Source organism: Poecilia latipinna, unplaced genomic scaffold, assembly GCF_001443285.1.
Source record: "Poecilia latipinna isolate Pla-1442-1.1 unplaced genomic scaffold, P_latipinna-1.0 Scaffold3848, whole genome shotgun sequence".
Classification (NCBI taxonomy): domain Eukaryota; kingdom Metazoa; phylum Chordata; class Actinopteri; order Cyprinodontiformes; family Poeciliidae; genus Poecilia; species Poecilia latipinna.
This window is the reverse complement of record NW_015116464.1, coordinates 436-15157: the sequence shown is the minus strand read 5'-3', so window position 1 is coordinate 15157 and position 14722 is coordinate 436. Positions and strand designations below refer to the sequence as shown.

At 38.7% G+C, this 14722-nt stretch overlaps 1 protein-coding gene across 1 annotated transcript in view; it reads left to right on the top strand.

Annotated features, from left to right (window-relative positions):
* LOC106941753 (E3 ubiquitin-protein ligase SMURF2-like) overlaps positions 1 to 12018 on the top strand; it is a gene marked incomplete at its 5' end in the record, with an annotated part of 21823 nt that extends 9805 nt beyond the window's left edge. The window contains 8 exons of the mRNA XM_015024867.1: positions 259 to 392; positions 3435 to 3500; positions 4481 to 4565; positions 4703 to 4786; positions 6713 to 6924; positions 9120 to 9204; positions 10083 to 10241; positions 11916 to 12018. Of these exons, the coding sequence (XP_014880353.1) occupies positions 259 to 392; positions 3435 to 3500; positions 4481 to 4565; positions 4703 to 4786; positions 6713 to 6924; positions 9120 to 9204; positions 10083 to 10241; positions 11916 to 11976 (886 nt within the window). The remainder of the gene's footprint in view (positions 1 to 258; positions 393 to 3434; positions 3501 to 4480; positions 4566 to 4702; positions 4787 to 6712; positions 6925 to 9119; positions 9205 to 10082; positions 10242 to 11915) is intronic.
* Positions 12019 to 14722: the final 2704 nt, after the last annotated feature.

Sequence of the window (14722 nt, the reverse complement as noted above, 5' to 3'; positions counted from 1 at the left end):
TGTGTGTGAGCTATATATATACACACAGATATATATATATATATATATATATATATATATATATATATATATATATATATATATAAAGCACTGACAAAAAACCACTGACAAAATTGTAAAATTGCATGGTTTTATTTTGACGTGAACTGGTCAAATTTGTCTTGGTTTGTATTCAGATGAGTACAAATACCGTTTTTGTAGTTTCTGCATGCAAATTAGGCATCAAATTGACTTTTTGACGCCTTTTCTGTCTCGTAGCTACATCGGGAAGTCGGACTCCATTACGATCAGCGTCTGGAACCACAAGAAGATCCACAAAAAGCAGGGCGCGGGATTCCTCGGCTGCGTCCGGCTCCTGTCCAATGCCATCAACAGACTCAAAGACACGGGCTGTAAGTACCTGTTTGTATTTCGGTCTGCGTTTTGTGTCACTGAGCATTCGCTGAAATTAGGTCAATGGTGTCTGCTCTCTTTGTATCCTTTCTGCACGCCTGGCATGGCCTCTATTCTAAAAGGCTTGTCAGACCTGTTGGAAAGTTGGTTGGAGGCTCCTTGGAGTAAAAGCAAATAAATGATTAAGCAGCAATCATGTGGTTGGGTGAGCTATTTTAAACATTGTTTCTAAATCCCACCTTTTACTCATCGCAAGAAGGCAAACCTGTTGGTTAGACCAAGTGTCTGCAAGAAAGCAGACAAAGTTATCTAGTGATTTTTAGCAATAATAATCGACTCTCAGAGCTTCTTCAAGATGTGTTTTCTATGTCAGATGTTGCGTACAAATAATTTCAAAGCAATGCACTGTGATTAAATCAACCACCCAGTCAAATAGAGTGCTGGGTATTCCACACATTTGTTTTGTTCGTGAGCAGTGGCGCCCCCCAATGGGTGGCCCATGGGGGCCAATGCCCCACCTAGTGTTCAGGTCATAGAAAGGAATTCAGAGTCTTCAGTCAAGAATTAAATGTAAAACCAAATAAATAAATAAATGTATATAAAATTTTTAATTCATTCAAAATAATAAGAATTGTTTTTAAAGCTGTGACCTCCTAACATTTTTACTGACCTGGTTTTCCGCTCCTAGGAAAATTTTCCCAGTGTGCAACAGTCTGAGAGTACAAAGAGGAGCCTTTTTATAACAGCTAGCTGCTTTTCTTATTTTAACAACTTAAACTGAAACAACAACAATAATAATAATAATAATAATAATAATAATAATAATAATAAAAGCTGATTTAGTGTAATTAAATCCTTTCCTGTAATTGCTTGAAAATTATTCTAATTATTGTCCTTTTAATCTGAATTACCTCACTGGATTATTGCATTGAAGATGGTGTTGACAGTGTGAGTTTTTCTGATTCTGTTCAAGTTTAGTTCTCAGCTTATTAATTTTACCATCCCTTATAACGAAAAAAAGAAAAAAAAAGAAAAAGAAAATAAAGGAAACTCAGCAGCATAGCTGTTGCCCAAGGTTTTTCCTGTGAGACAGTTCAGGCTCCAGACAGGCCATCATAGCAGAAGTTATACTTTATCTCAACCACAGGAAGTGGACAAGGAGACGTGCTCGATGACGGGACTCGGCCCGCACGTTTATCCCTTTGTCCTTGTCCTATGTGCTGCAGACAGATGAATCTGTGGCCTCGACACACACACAAAAAAAAACCATATAATAAGACATTACTGGAATTGCTTTGGTTGTCAAAACCCATTATTCACACGTTATGCATTGTCATCTGATGCAAACTCACACAATAACTCCCTTCTTTCTTTTTTTTTTTTTTTTCTCTTACCAAAGTGTAAGAACTTTGCACAGTTGGCAAAAACTGAGTTTAGCCTTTTATGCTCCCTCAGTTATAAACCTGCAAATTCACCAACTTTGCACATGTTCCAAAACGTTCATCTTGTGAGGCGATGTAAATATGCCAAATAAAGCTACTGTCAAAAAGAGAGAGAAAAAAAGGCACATGGCTCATTTGGCTCATCTACACAGGGGTCCACATTTCCAATTGCTCAGTTTAGTCTGCAGCGGCAGAAAGTTTTCGGAGCTCCGGCGATTCGGTTCGGGGAATGCTTGTGGTTAAAGGTCTGTACATTTTCTCTGTTTTCCCTCCTCTCTAATTTCAGAAAGAAATCTCATTACCGCTCCTGCCATGTAAGGCTCAGACCATCCCTGTTTAGTCTAGACACATATCCGGAGCAGATGTATTTGTGCACACATAAACACACTAACATACACTCCAACACAAACACACACACAGAAACTATAGGAATGTTTGGGATTTCTATATAGATAAAAACAGCCTTTTCCAAGCATATTACATTTTTGTGGCCAACCGACTACATAATAAGTCAGATCACTTTGGTTTTACTGTTGGATTTTATAGAACATTTTATTTTCTTTCCCTCACTCTTACTTTCCACGCTGACCCCACTCACATGCCGTCTTGTGTCCACTTTTGTCCTCCTCATTTGGTGACAGTCAGGAAACCCACTAGATTTTAAGTGGGCACTTGTGATATTATGGCTCATGGTTTTGTGCACTTTTGGATTTTGACATTACAACCTTTCTATAGTCAGAAGGGCTCAGTATATAAGCATATACTCAAAGTAAAATGTTGGTACTTGAAGCAATTTGAACGCAGAGTAAGAATAACTTTTATACTGGGAGAGGTTATGTTTCATGAAGGGTGTACAATATGAAATCATCTTCTATGATCATCAGTTCAAGTTTTGTTGTCGCAAATCTTGGATAAATGTTTTAAAAATGTAGAAAACAAAGTGGAAGTGATCAAATGCATCCCAGAATCCTTAAATGGTGAAAGAGCTGATTGGGAGACTTGAGTCCAGATACCAACTTCAGCATTGCTTACAAATCATTCCTCACAGCCAGGTCAAGGATTTTTGGTCTTGGAGATTCGTTCATGACAATAAAACTAAATGTTTGGTTCCAAATTACTTTCATGTGCTGCAGGGACAAATATCAGCCTCCTGCAGGAGCAACACCTGTTTATTACAGTCAATCTACACAAAAATGCAGTTCAAAGTGCCTCACACACACACACACACACACACACACACACACACACACACACACACACACACACACACACACACACACACACACACACACAAAATACATGATTCAACTATGAAACAAGCAATAAACATTAAATTTTGTCAAATGGCATCATCAAAGCAAATATCCATCAAATATTCTGATCAATGTTCCAGTTACTAGAACTCTAAACAGGTGGGTTTTAGCCTCGATTTAAACAAGATTTAAACATATTCCAGCGGTTTTGCAGTTTTCTGGAAGTTTGTTCAAAATGTCGCACACAAATAAAATCGATATTTGTTGTTATTTTTCAGTGTCCGTTGAAAACTCTTGGCAAAAATGTAAAAGAGGGTCTGAATTTGTGTCGGTCTGGTTTTTGCAGATCAGAGACTGGACCTGAACAGGCTGGGCCCCAATGATAACGACACCGTGAGAGGACAGATAGTAGGTAAGGGCCGCTCCAGTTCAGTGGCATGTGCTTGAAGTCGCTTCGTATTTCAAGGTCAGATTGTGGGTCTTAAAGCAAATCTGCAGCGATGACGGTCCTACCTGGTTGAAAAGCAGGGCTGCCTGGTAGAGATTCACCAACCAGGCTTTCACTTTCTTATTTTGATTTTAGCTTTTATTTGTTGATTTTATTTTAGTAATTATTGTCAGTTAAAAAGTGTTACTTAATGGATCCAACTGAACTCTTATGCAGAACCTTTTCAGAAATGCCATCTGACTTCTGGAGAAACTTTTGCACATAAGAGTCGTAGATCATTAAAAGTCATTTTTATAACAAAAATTTTATTCATTGGCTTCTAGTTCAAGTCGAGCAGAACGCTTAGCTTTTCTGTGCAAAATTATGTCTAATTTAGTTATTTAAAATTGTTTTATATTTGTTTTGTTGCTCATATTTAGCTGATTAGATTTTTTTGTTCTTTGTGCAGCACTTTTTCCACCTTTTTTTTTTATTTGGTTAAAGAAAAGTTTTAAATTGATGTAGGAAAATCATGAATTGTAACCATATCCTTATTTCTGCACGTCTTAACTTTTTTCAGACTTTTATGAAATTTAAAACAAAGTTCATGAATAAACATGTTTTGTTTGGTGCCTAAAATTAAAGTTTTTTTTATTGTTTGTTTTTTTAGTTTTGATGCATATAATAAAAAGTAGGGCAGTCAGACAGCTTTCTACCTAAACTCACCATTTATTTTTCTGAAACAAATTCAATTACAGCTTAAATGACAAAAATAAAAGAAATGTGTAGATCTAAGGATGTATTCAGATTTTCCCAGTATTTCAACAGCTGATAACTGTTCAGTCGCACATCATCATGCTGAGAAGAGTTCACACACATTATATGGTATTAATATCATTATTTGAGCCTTGTGGTCTGTAAATATCACTAATTAACTGTCCTCTTTCATTTTGCACAAAAACCAGTGAGTCTTCAGTCCAGAGATCGCATCGGATCCGGGGGACCAGTGGTCGACTGCAGCCGCCTGTTTGACAACGATTTGCCTGATGGGTCAGCATTTCATTTTTTGTCATGAACATTTAACTATAATCTGAGTTTTTAAATGTCAGTATCTGTGTGTGTTGGTAAAAATAAAACTTTGAAGATGAAGTGCTTATGCAATTTACCGGTTTCTTTGAATTCAACAGCTGGGAAGAAAGGAGGACAGCATCTGGGAGGATACAGTACCTGAACCACATCACCCGCACCACGCAATGGGAGAGACCCACCAGGTACCAGTATGCCGTGCGGAACGGCACAAAACAAAATGATGTAGAGCATATTATAATAACGGCTTAGTTAATGTGGTACAGAGATGCTAGTTGTACTTTCTCCTACTTCCCTTCTTAAAAAAAAAACAAAACACAACACTTCCACTTAAGCGCACAACAACAATAACAGTCTGCTGGTAATGAGTGCTGTCAGTTTCCTCCAGCAGGGCTTCATGCGTGCACACACTCACACAAAGACAAAGCAGGCGTGCACGTGCACAGCTAGATAAACCTAGCCAGTCAGTCCGACAGCCTGGCTTCACTTGCTGCGAGAACGACTGTCGCCTTCCTCCCTGGCGCATATCAGCGGAGCCATTAGGGGAGTAAACAAATAAACCTCTGCACCTTCTCACCCAGTTTTACCACGCATCTGTAGTCGGCTCTGAGCGGCAACGCTCAGAGTTCTGAGAGAAAGAGAGGAAATGGTGAGAAATGGGGCCAAAGGGGTGCGATGAGGGAAATTACAGGTGGTGAGCAGGTGGAGTGGGGGGTGAAAAAAATGTTCGTTGTTGGATCTTTAAAATGTTTGATGGAGAGATTTGTTCAGATGCCGCAACAATCAGGCGAGTGAAGATAGGATAAAGAAAAGTGGAGGCAAAGGTGGGGAGAAACGAGAACCGTGAAGGGAGGAAATGGGTGGGAGAAAACTGTGTGTGAAAGACTTCTGGGTCCGAGGCTTTAGATAGCCAAGGCGTCAGCAACTCTGGCCAGACGGTGGTTAGACACTGCTACACACACACACACGCACACACACAAAAAAAAAAACTGTCAGTGAGTCGGACTGTGTTTGTGTCTGCTTATCATGTATTTTTTCTTAAGTAACACACACATGTTGGCACAGGCTGTTGGGTCACGAAGGCTTTTTGTTGTTGTTTTTTTTTTTCCCTACCATCTATCATCTTTGACAACAGTAAGACCATAAATGATACCAGAAAAACACACCCATCATATTTTTGGGGATTTGATCTAGTTTATATAGATGAAATAGAATAAAATCCACAATAAAACCAACTACTTTCACAAAAATACTGACTTATTTTTAACCTTCTCAACTATAAAGCAAGTTGCAATACTTTAATTTAATGAGTAAAATAGTATTTTTTTTGTTATTGTTGAAAAGGGTGTGTAAATTATTGTCGATCCAAAACTATAAAAGAAAAGGATCCACTTTGAGAGTTTTTAAAGGTCTCAACGGAAAATAAAATGTCTTTTTTGTTAATTCTGAGCAATAAAAACCAAATATAGGCAACTTTTATTGAAAAGTAAAAACCCAAGTTGTTTTATAAATTTACTATGATTCATGTATATTTTAAAAAATATAAGAGAAATCAGTCTGCCACTTATGGCTGTAATATATGGAAGCATAATTTGTTTGTAAACACGATGGGTGGCGCACACAACCTGTCTGCAGAAAGCGCCAACCTGCCTTTGAACTGCCACCGGTTACCATGGTTACCCACCATTGTACTGCTGTGGTAACATTATATTAGTTTTTAGTATTCTGTCAGCAACCATTTATCACAGCGTCATAAAAATAAGTTATGCTTCCAAACTGACGATGTCTGCAGGCGAGTGGATCAATGATGAGGAAAAATCACCTGTGGGAACCATGCAGCACATTGAAAATAGGCATGTAGCGACAGTGTGTTGTAAATAATTTTATTAGCCTAATTGTAAATAGTTTAAATAGTTAGGATAATCCTGCTTTCTGTCTGCAGACGACATGCACCGAACAGTGGTTGCTGACGCAGCGTAACGTCCGCTGATAACCCCTCCATGCTTTTAAAACCTTTCTGTTTTTTTGCATTTGCTAAAATAATTTCGCACGTTTCAGGAAGTATGTTAATCCAGTGTCCAGAATCACTCACGCTCTCTGCTCATTTCCAGGCCGGCGTCGGAGTACTCTAGCCCGTCCGGGCGTCCGCTGAGCTGCGTGGTAGACGAAAACACGCCGGTGATGACTCCCGTTAACGGGGCCGTGGCCAGCGGACCTCCGGGCGAACAGCGCATCCAGGAGCGGCGGGTCCGATCGCAGCGGCATCGGAACTACATGAGTCGAACGCACCTGCATACGCCGCCCGATCTGCCCGAGGGCTACGGTGAGAAGCAGACTGGCTCCACCGAACACCTGCCCACTCGTCACTGGCTTAGCTTTCTGCCGGATCAGAATATCTGGAAGATTTGCTGAAGTGCGTCACTGTTCCCAATTGGAATTGGAAGGCTTTGGTTCAGTTTTACATTATTATTTTTTTAAAGTTAGTAAAGCTGCAGGTGTAGGACTTGAAGATTAACACACAGTATTGAGGAAATAGAATAAACATACAGAAGTCTTTCTGTAAGTATTCTATTTCGTGAACATTAGCGTATTTCAGCGCTCCTACTTCAAGTAGCTGGGTCCTCAAACTCTGGTGCATCACTATTACCTGCTAATCCTGCATTCATTTGGTGTGAACTGCTGCTTATGGTCTCTTATTCTATCCTGTGTCTGACCTACTTTCTATGACAATTGGTAAAGTCTGTATTGTGATGGTTTAGGTTTAAATACTAAATCCAACTATTTTAATCATTGCGACATTGCTCCTACCTTCTTAGGATGTTACAAAACTCATTAAGGATTTATCCAGACACCTCCCTAACCGCTACAAAGCTTCCTACTATTGCACCGAACGCTGAGATTAAGTGGGACATTTGCTTTTTTCTAAGATCAAGATTTGTTACTTTGCTTGCCAGCTGGGCTTAAATTCAATCTCCACAAACCTCGTTTTGTGACGACATTCATGGCAGACGGGTGGGTGAGTTGACAGAGGACAACGGACCATAACTTAATCTTTAAACCAGACTTCAGAAGCATTTATTCTGGAGGTCATACAGGCTTGTTTCCTCTTATTAGGTTTTTATCTCGTGTAGTTTTTCATCAGAGGTATGTGATGATATATTCATCCCTGATCTTACCGGGTAACAGCTCAGATTTCACACCGACTCCTAAAAAAAATATAAACGCAAAGAAGTTCTTCATTTGACACAAAGTCACCAAACGCCCACTCAAGTTCAAGATGACTCATTTGGATTTTTAAAATATCTGTTTTAGGAAGTGACAGACTGAAATGCTATGAAAGGTCTGATGTTTCAACAAAACTGTAAAAGAAAGTAGTTTGACGTTTTCATCAACTTTTAAACTTTCGCCGTTTCTCCTTTCTCTGCAAAAAAATTCAGAGCTTGCCATTGTTCAGCAATACACTGGAAAAATGACCACACTGCGAAGTGTACTTAATTGGCGACTTTGAAAGTTTTTTTTTTTTGCCGTCAGAAAAAGTGTACTTTTAGGATTCATCCACAGTCCCAACCACAAAGCCCTCAGAGACGATTTAAAAAGCCCCGGCGTTCTACATGTCAGTGATTCAGAATGACACTGCTGGGCACTGTGTCTCCTTTGAAAGGTCCCCGTGTGTCCAGTGAGGCTGGTCGAGGTCGGGCAAAGTGAGTCACTGATGCCCGGCAGCTTCAGAGCGGCTCTTCCTCGGCTGAACTCTCTGAACCGCTCGCTGGGAGTGGCCAGACAGAAACAGAGGCAATGAAGGGGAAAAAGGAGCGAGGCAGCAGGAAGCTGGGCGGGGGGTTTGTTGTGATGGATCAGCTTTTGAGTACAGTAGTGGCAGCAGGTACTATTTCTGCCAAGGAGAAATCTGTCTGGAGTTTTGACCTGTTAACACTGATTTCTACGTTTTTAGATGTTTTATGCAAATTATTCGCACAAACATATTGGCAGCCAATTCCCAGTAAGTTTAAATTCAAGTTAAATCGGTTGCTCTCTTTAATCACATATTGCTAAAATGCTTTAATCCGAACATTTAAGATTCTGTCTTAAACTGCGAAAGGAGGAGAAATAAAAACGGTCTGAGCTGCGTAATAAACGGAGTCGCAGTTATCATTTCAAGATTGTTGCAGGCAACTTGTTTCAGTGTTGCAGTCACAATGCCATATTTACTCAAAGTGCCATTTATAATCTGTGTGCTGCTAAAACTCAGAGAAAAAGTAATACAGATTTAATGATAGAAATTATGACAGAGCGTTACGGCCAAGAAAATGAAAAATAATAGTGAAATTATAATAATAAAGTCGTAATATTACGAGTACATAGTCGTAAGTGAATGAAATCTAAATAATAGACTTCATTCACAACATGGACAAGTTGCCTGTTCCATGTTTGGCCAGCAGAGCCTTATTAATAAGCTCAACTTATTGTTTGGATTTTTAATTTTTTTAAAGGTTCTAATCAAATTGATTTCTGTTTCAGAACAAAGAACCACCCAGCAGGGCCAGGTGTATTTCCTTCACACTCAGACTGGAGTCAGCACCTGGCACGACCCCCGAGTCCCCAGGTACCTCCTTCAGCCTTGTTTATTTCTGTTTGTGTAATTTAGAGCATGTTGTTTGTACAGCAGGAGCCGTCCGAAGACACAAATTAAACAGACCCAATACACATCCACCTGAATGAAATCTGGCCCAGCAGAAATTCAAACTAATTCAGTTCATTCCAGTTGAGTCCAATCACACAGTCGAATTCAGCCAAAAACATGTTTGACTAAAGAGCCGACCTCTGTGGCTTTAAAATGTCAGACTCAAGAAGAAGCGGCCTTTGCCTTCAGCAGGTGTACGTTTTCCTCTTCTTGCTGTTTTGCTTTCAGAAACAGACGTTTAGTCAAACTTTAGGCTCAGATCTTGGCCAGCCAGGCCAATTGTTTAAAGTTGGATCAGCATGTTTTTTTTGTTTCTGTTTTTTTGTTTTTTTTTTTGGATCGTTGTGGAATGAGACGGCGGATTCTGTCATGCTGTTTCGCTAACACTTTAGAGTTTGTTACCCAATTCCCTAAACATTACACGCCGGGCCGTTTCTCTGCATTTTTGGCCGTGGCTGAGCAGGAGGACGACGTCCAACCCACAGCAACAACATCTGGGTTCAGTCATTTTAGACGGAGCTGCTGAAAAGATTTGGTATTTGTGATGAGGGAAAGAAAACCAGCGTTTCATTCCTGACTAATGTGTCCTCACTTCACACACAAAGGCAACAGCCACATTATTATCCCAGATTGGAGTTTCAAGGATGAAGAGCAGAACGAGAGTGGGAAGAATTAGGAAGAAAGACTAAGATGATTGCACCTTATTTATGTGTCTTATGAAGTTTATCCTTTTTACATTTGCCTTCCGGTTTCAAGATGTCAGCATGTATGCTTTCTTTCTGTTTTTCTTTTCCTGTTAGGGACTTAAGCAATGTGAACTGTGAGGAGCTGGGACCACTGCCTCCAGGCTGGGAGATCAGGAACACCGCCACTGGCCGCGTCTACTTTGTTGACCACAACAATCGAACAACACAGTTCACAGATCCACGACTGTCTGCTAACCTGCATCTGGTGCTCAAGTGAGTGCGGTCGTAGCTTTGTCAGGCTCTGATGACGGAACATTTGAGGTCAATGCAAGAGTCCCAGTTTGAGAAATGCCTGTATCAGGGTGTCTGCACATCCTTAAAAAGTCTTTAATTCATGCATGTAGAAATAAAATAAAGCCTTAAATTATCTTAAATTTATTGGACAATATGTAAGTTGACATTAAATGTGTTAATCACAGATTGGTAGGACTATTTGACCTTCTATACTCTGTTTAGTTTAAAGCTCGAGTCACGCACAGACATCTTCCGTGACTCGAGGCGGTTGAGGCTACTGCTAACTAGTCCCTACAAAACCCTTTCTAGCTAGCTTGCTTTTTGGCGTCCATCATTGGACGACATTTGACTTTGCCACTGGCTCACTTCTTTTCCCAACCTGTATGATACTATATTCATTCTCAAAAAAATAAATAAATAAAAATATGGCCTTACTATATAGAATATTCAGTTTTCTTTACTACATTACTGGTGTTATACAGGTCTTAAATTTCATTCATAATAATCTTAAAATGTCTTAAATTTGAGGTGGTGAAACATGCAGAAACAAACCATTTGTTAGCGTTACTAACAAACTAGTTAGCACTACTTGCTAACTAGCATTACTAGTTGTTAGTATTACTCGCTGCTCACAACTTGTAATGATAGTTGTTAGCATTATTAACAACTAGCTATGCTAACAAGCCAGTAATGCTAAAGCTTGTTAACTTAGGCTTCTGGTTTTGGCAGCAGGAAAGGTGAGCGGTTTTACTTTGGCTGAAATGTCCAATATAATTCCTCTTGGTTGTTGTTTTGAAAGATTTCCTCTGAATGTCACCCATCTTCCAAATGACATAGATTTTATACCAGTGATTTTGTTTTTTCATGCGATACTCGACATAAACTGTCAGTGCGCTTCAGACTTCAACCTTCTGCGATAATCATAATGAGGTTGTAAATTAGTATCACTGCTATAGAGTTGTGACAAATGTTAATTGAGTCAAAATCATTGATGTCTGCATCTCGATGCATTTGGAAACAGATTTTTCTTAAACTACTTTCATTTATTATTTGAACCGACTGTTTCTGATTACAGTCTTTCTGAATCTATTCAGCAATCTGCTCTGTTTTTGTATTCACACTAAACAAATGTTGACACCAATGGTTTCCCTTAGGAAAGTCTTATTGCAACTTTAAGAGACTTGGTTACATTTTATATAATCTGATTGTAAAGTTCTTTTCAATCAATGATTTCCAGTTTGAATCATAAATAATGTGATTTTAGCACTGATTGCTCCTTTGCCCTTATCTAATTTCATTTTTTTTGTTGTTTTTCTCTTCCTCCAACTTCAAATCTCCCTGCTGATTGTCTTTCCATCTTTTTATCCATGTCATCGTGTCCATGTTTTCTTCTCACCCACTTTCATCTTCCCATTTGTCTCTCTCCTCTTCCTTGTATATTTTTTGTCTGGTTTATTTTCTTTGAACCTGCCCTCCTTATTAATTTTCCTCTCTGCCACATCTGTTTTTCTGTTTGTTCTTTTTAAACCCATCCTTATTCTTCACTCGTGTCGTTCGCCTGTGTTTTTTTTTTGGGTGCCTTTTAACTTTCTCTCCTCCTTTGTTTTTTTTCTCCTTTTTCTCCCTCCCTTTCTGTCCTCCTGTTTTCTTCAGCAGCCCGAGTTCAAATGGTTCCCGCGTGGCCCCGGACAGCCAAAACACTAACCTCAGGTAACCTGCATACACGCATTTTTACATCTTTCTATCTTTGCAAAGATTTTTCATCGATTTCCATTCATTTTTTAGCAATTTCTTTAGTCTAACCCTCATGCAGCACTTCTTCTTATGGGGTTTTGGGTCTCATAAGGAGCAGCCGGTCCTCACATTGTAGTGTTTTTTTTTGTTGGAAAAATGTCCCTTAAACGGTGAGAAATGCTAAAGCACAGGCACATTATTTGTACTCTGAAAAATGTGACTAATTGCTACTCATAGTAGATAATAAATTATACACCTGTACAAACGTCCACATGGCCTGGAAGGCTACATGACTGTTTTCTGGAACTGTCGGTTTATATCTTCAGCAAGTATCCACGCAAAACGCTCGTCAGCATAACAGCTTCCAGTGGAGTTAAATGTGAAAAGGGATATTTGCTTTTCATGTCTGATAATGTAAATTAGAGGAAGTGTTTTGGCTGTCTGGGAGGCCCTTGTGCCTTTTGTGACTCAGAGGTTTTTCCAGGTTTGCTCTTTTGGTGCAGAATCTCTGTTGGAGCTTTGTGTCTGGCAGGATAAACATGTTTGGGAAATCAGCATCTGGTCATTTGGTCAAATCACATCCATATGTGTCTGAAAAGACTCTCGATGTGAGCTGAAGCTCAGCCTCGCTGCCTGCAGCCACCATTAGCTGCTTGTCTGACTCCATACTGGTACAGGATAGATTCAGTCCATATGAAACTTTTAAAAGTTTGGTCAGGATTAATCAATTTGGATTTGTAATGTCACTTTTTACTAGGCCTGCGACTAACGATCAGTTAGGAATTGATTATTCTGTTGATTATTTTGACGGTAAAACGATTAATCACACAAAAAAAATGGCACATTCTGCAGATTTTTCATTTAACCCTTTTTATATAATATTGAAAATGCATTAATAGATGCTAATTAACAAATTGGTTCTTTTTTATGTCAGAAAATAAACATCTTATCTCCTGAAATGCAATAACATGTCATTCCTTTAGGTGAAGCTGGAGCTACCACTATTGGTGTTCAGGGTAGAATATATTTAAAGATGTTTTTTAATGCAATGTGGATGTATTTTTGTACAGTTTTTACGTAATTCCTGCTCTGAGGGTGGTACTCGTTTAGTTGATGATTATTTCAGTAATTGATTCATCACGATTAATCGTTTCAGCCCTACTTTTAAATGTGCTTTTAAAAAAAAAATGTATAAAACATCACTGACATTGTAAAAGCCCTCTTTTGTTTTGTTTTGCATATTTTTGCTATTTCTTTAGCTGGGATTTTATGCAAGATAAATACTTTAAAATAAATAAATTTAATATTTACACATATTGCACACACATCCATATGCCGACACACAAATTAAGGGAAAGTTCTGAACGTATGAACTGGTGAAGCAGACGAGCCTGTGCACCCAGTCAAACCTCCTCCTCCTCTCCTGATCTGTGGGTTATGGCTCCTCTAAATGCTCTCTGGTTTTACGCCTTTCAACTAAAATCTCTTCCGCCTGTTGATTGGATTTTGTTTTTAATTCACACCAGAATATAAGATTACAGTACTTATCACTAGGCAGGAAAAAGATGCCGCTATTGTGCCACTCTGTCTCTTCTAGTCTCAAAAAGATGGACGCTCACAGTGCGCGGCCTAAAGGTGAACCATGGTCATATGACCTAATTGTTTTACACAGTTACTGGTAATGAGTATTTCGGTTTAAAAAATAAGTATTAAATTATTGCCAGGTGTTAGTTATTGGTCGTTACTATGTCATTGGTTGCTGCTTCAGAGCATTTATTCCTCTTCACGTTTCAGAGGCTGTGATCAAACCATTAAAGCCTTAATGAGGATTTGTTTTCTCCGAATGGAAAGAATCTGATCCCAATCACCAAACATTCAGTATTCCCCCCCTTTTTTTTCTCCTTTTCCAAAATGCACTACACCTGGACTGTCTGCTCACCATGCGGTTAAATGATTTACAGATTAAGCGACAAAGGCCATGGCACTAAACACAGGACCCACAAAGACAGAAGAGATGTGTTTGAGTTTGAGTCAACCCTCAAATGCTATTTTTGAGTGTTTATTAAAAAAAACCTCTTCTTAAAGCTTTTTTTGTTTTGTTTTCATGCACAATTTACCAAATAGGTTTGGAGAAATATACTTGATGTTTAACAGGGTTATATTATGATGTCATCTTGTGGTGGTTTGAAAAGGAAACTTAGATTTTGTTTTTTACATTTAACTATAACTATATGAGTTGCTTTGGATAAACCAAAAACAAATTTAAAAAATCCTATTTAAATACCTAAACCCCGTTGCTATCGTCTCTATTTACAAACTCTCATTTAGAATTTTTTTTTTTTTGTGAAGATATGTAATTTTTTCCTATAAAACTGTTTAACTTTCTCATAATTTCAGTTTCCATAATTTTCAGATTCTCTAATGACCATTTACTTCATCTAGACTCATAAAATGGCAGCTGAGAAAATAACTTTATTGTGTTTTTCAAATATGTTTTATTCCACTTTGGCATAAAAACTGCACAGAAGTTGCGTCTATCCTTCCATTGCTAAAATGCCACACATTTTTACACGGCTTTTGTTTTTGACATTTTTCATACAACCCTCCAAACAGAAAGCTTTTGTTTTGTCTGCAAGATGAACAGATTGTGCATTTACGAACTGAGCTGACATTTTGCACAATTTGCACCTCGGCTCTCTGCTGCTCTAGATCTGACTACGACTGTT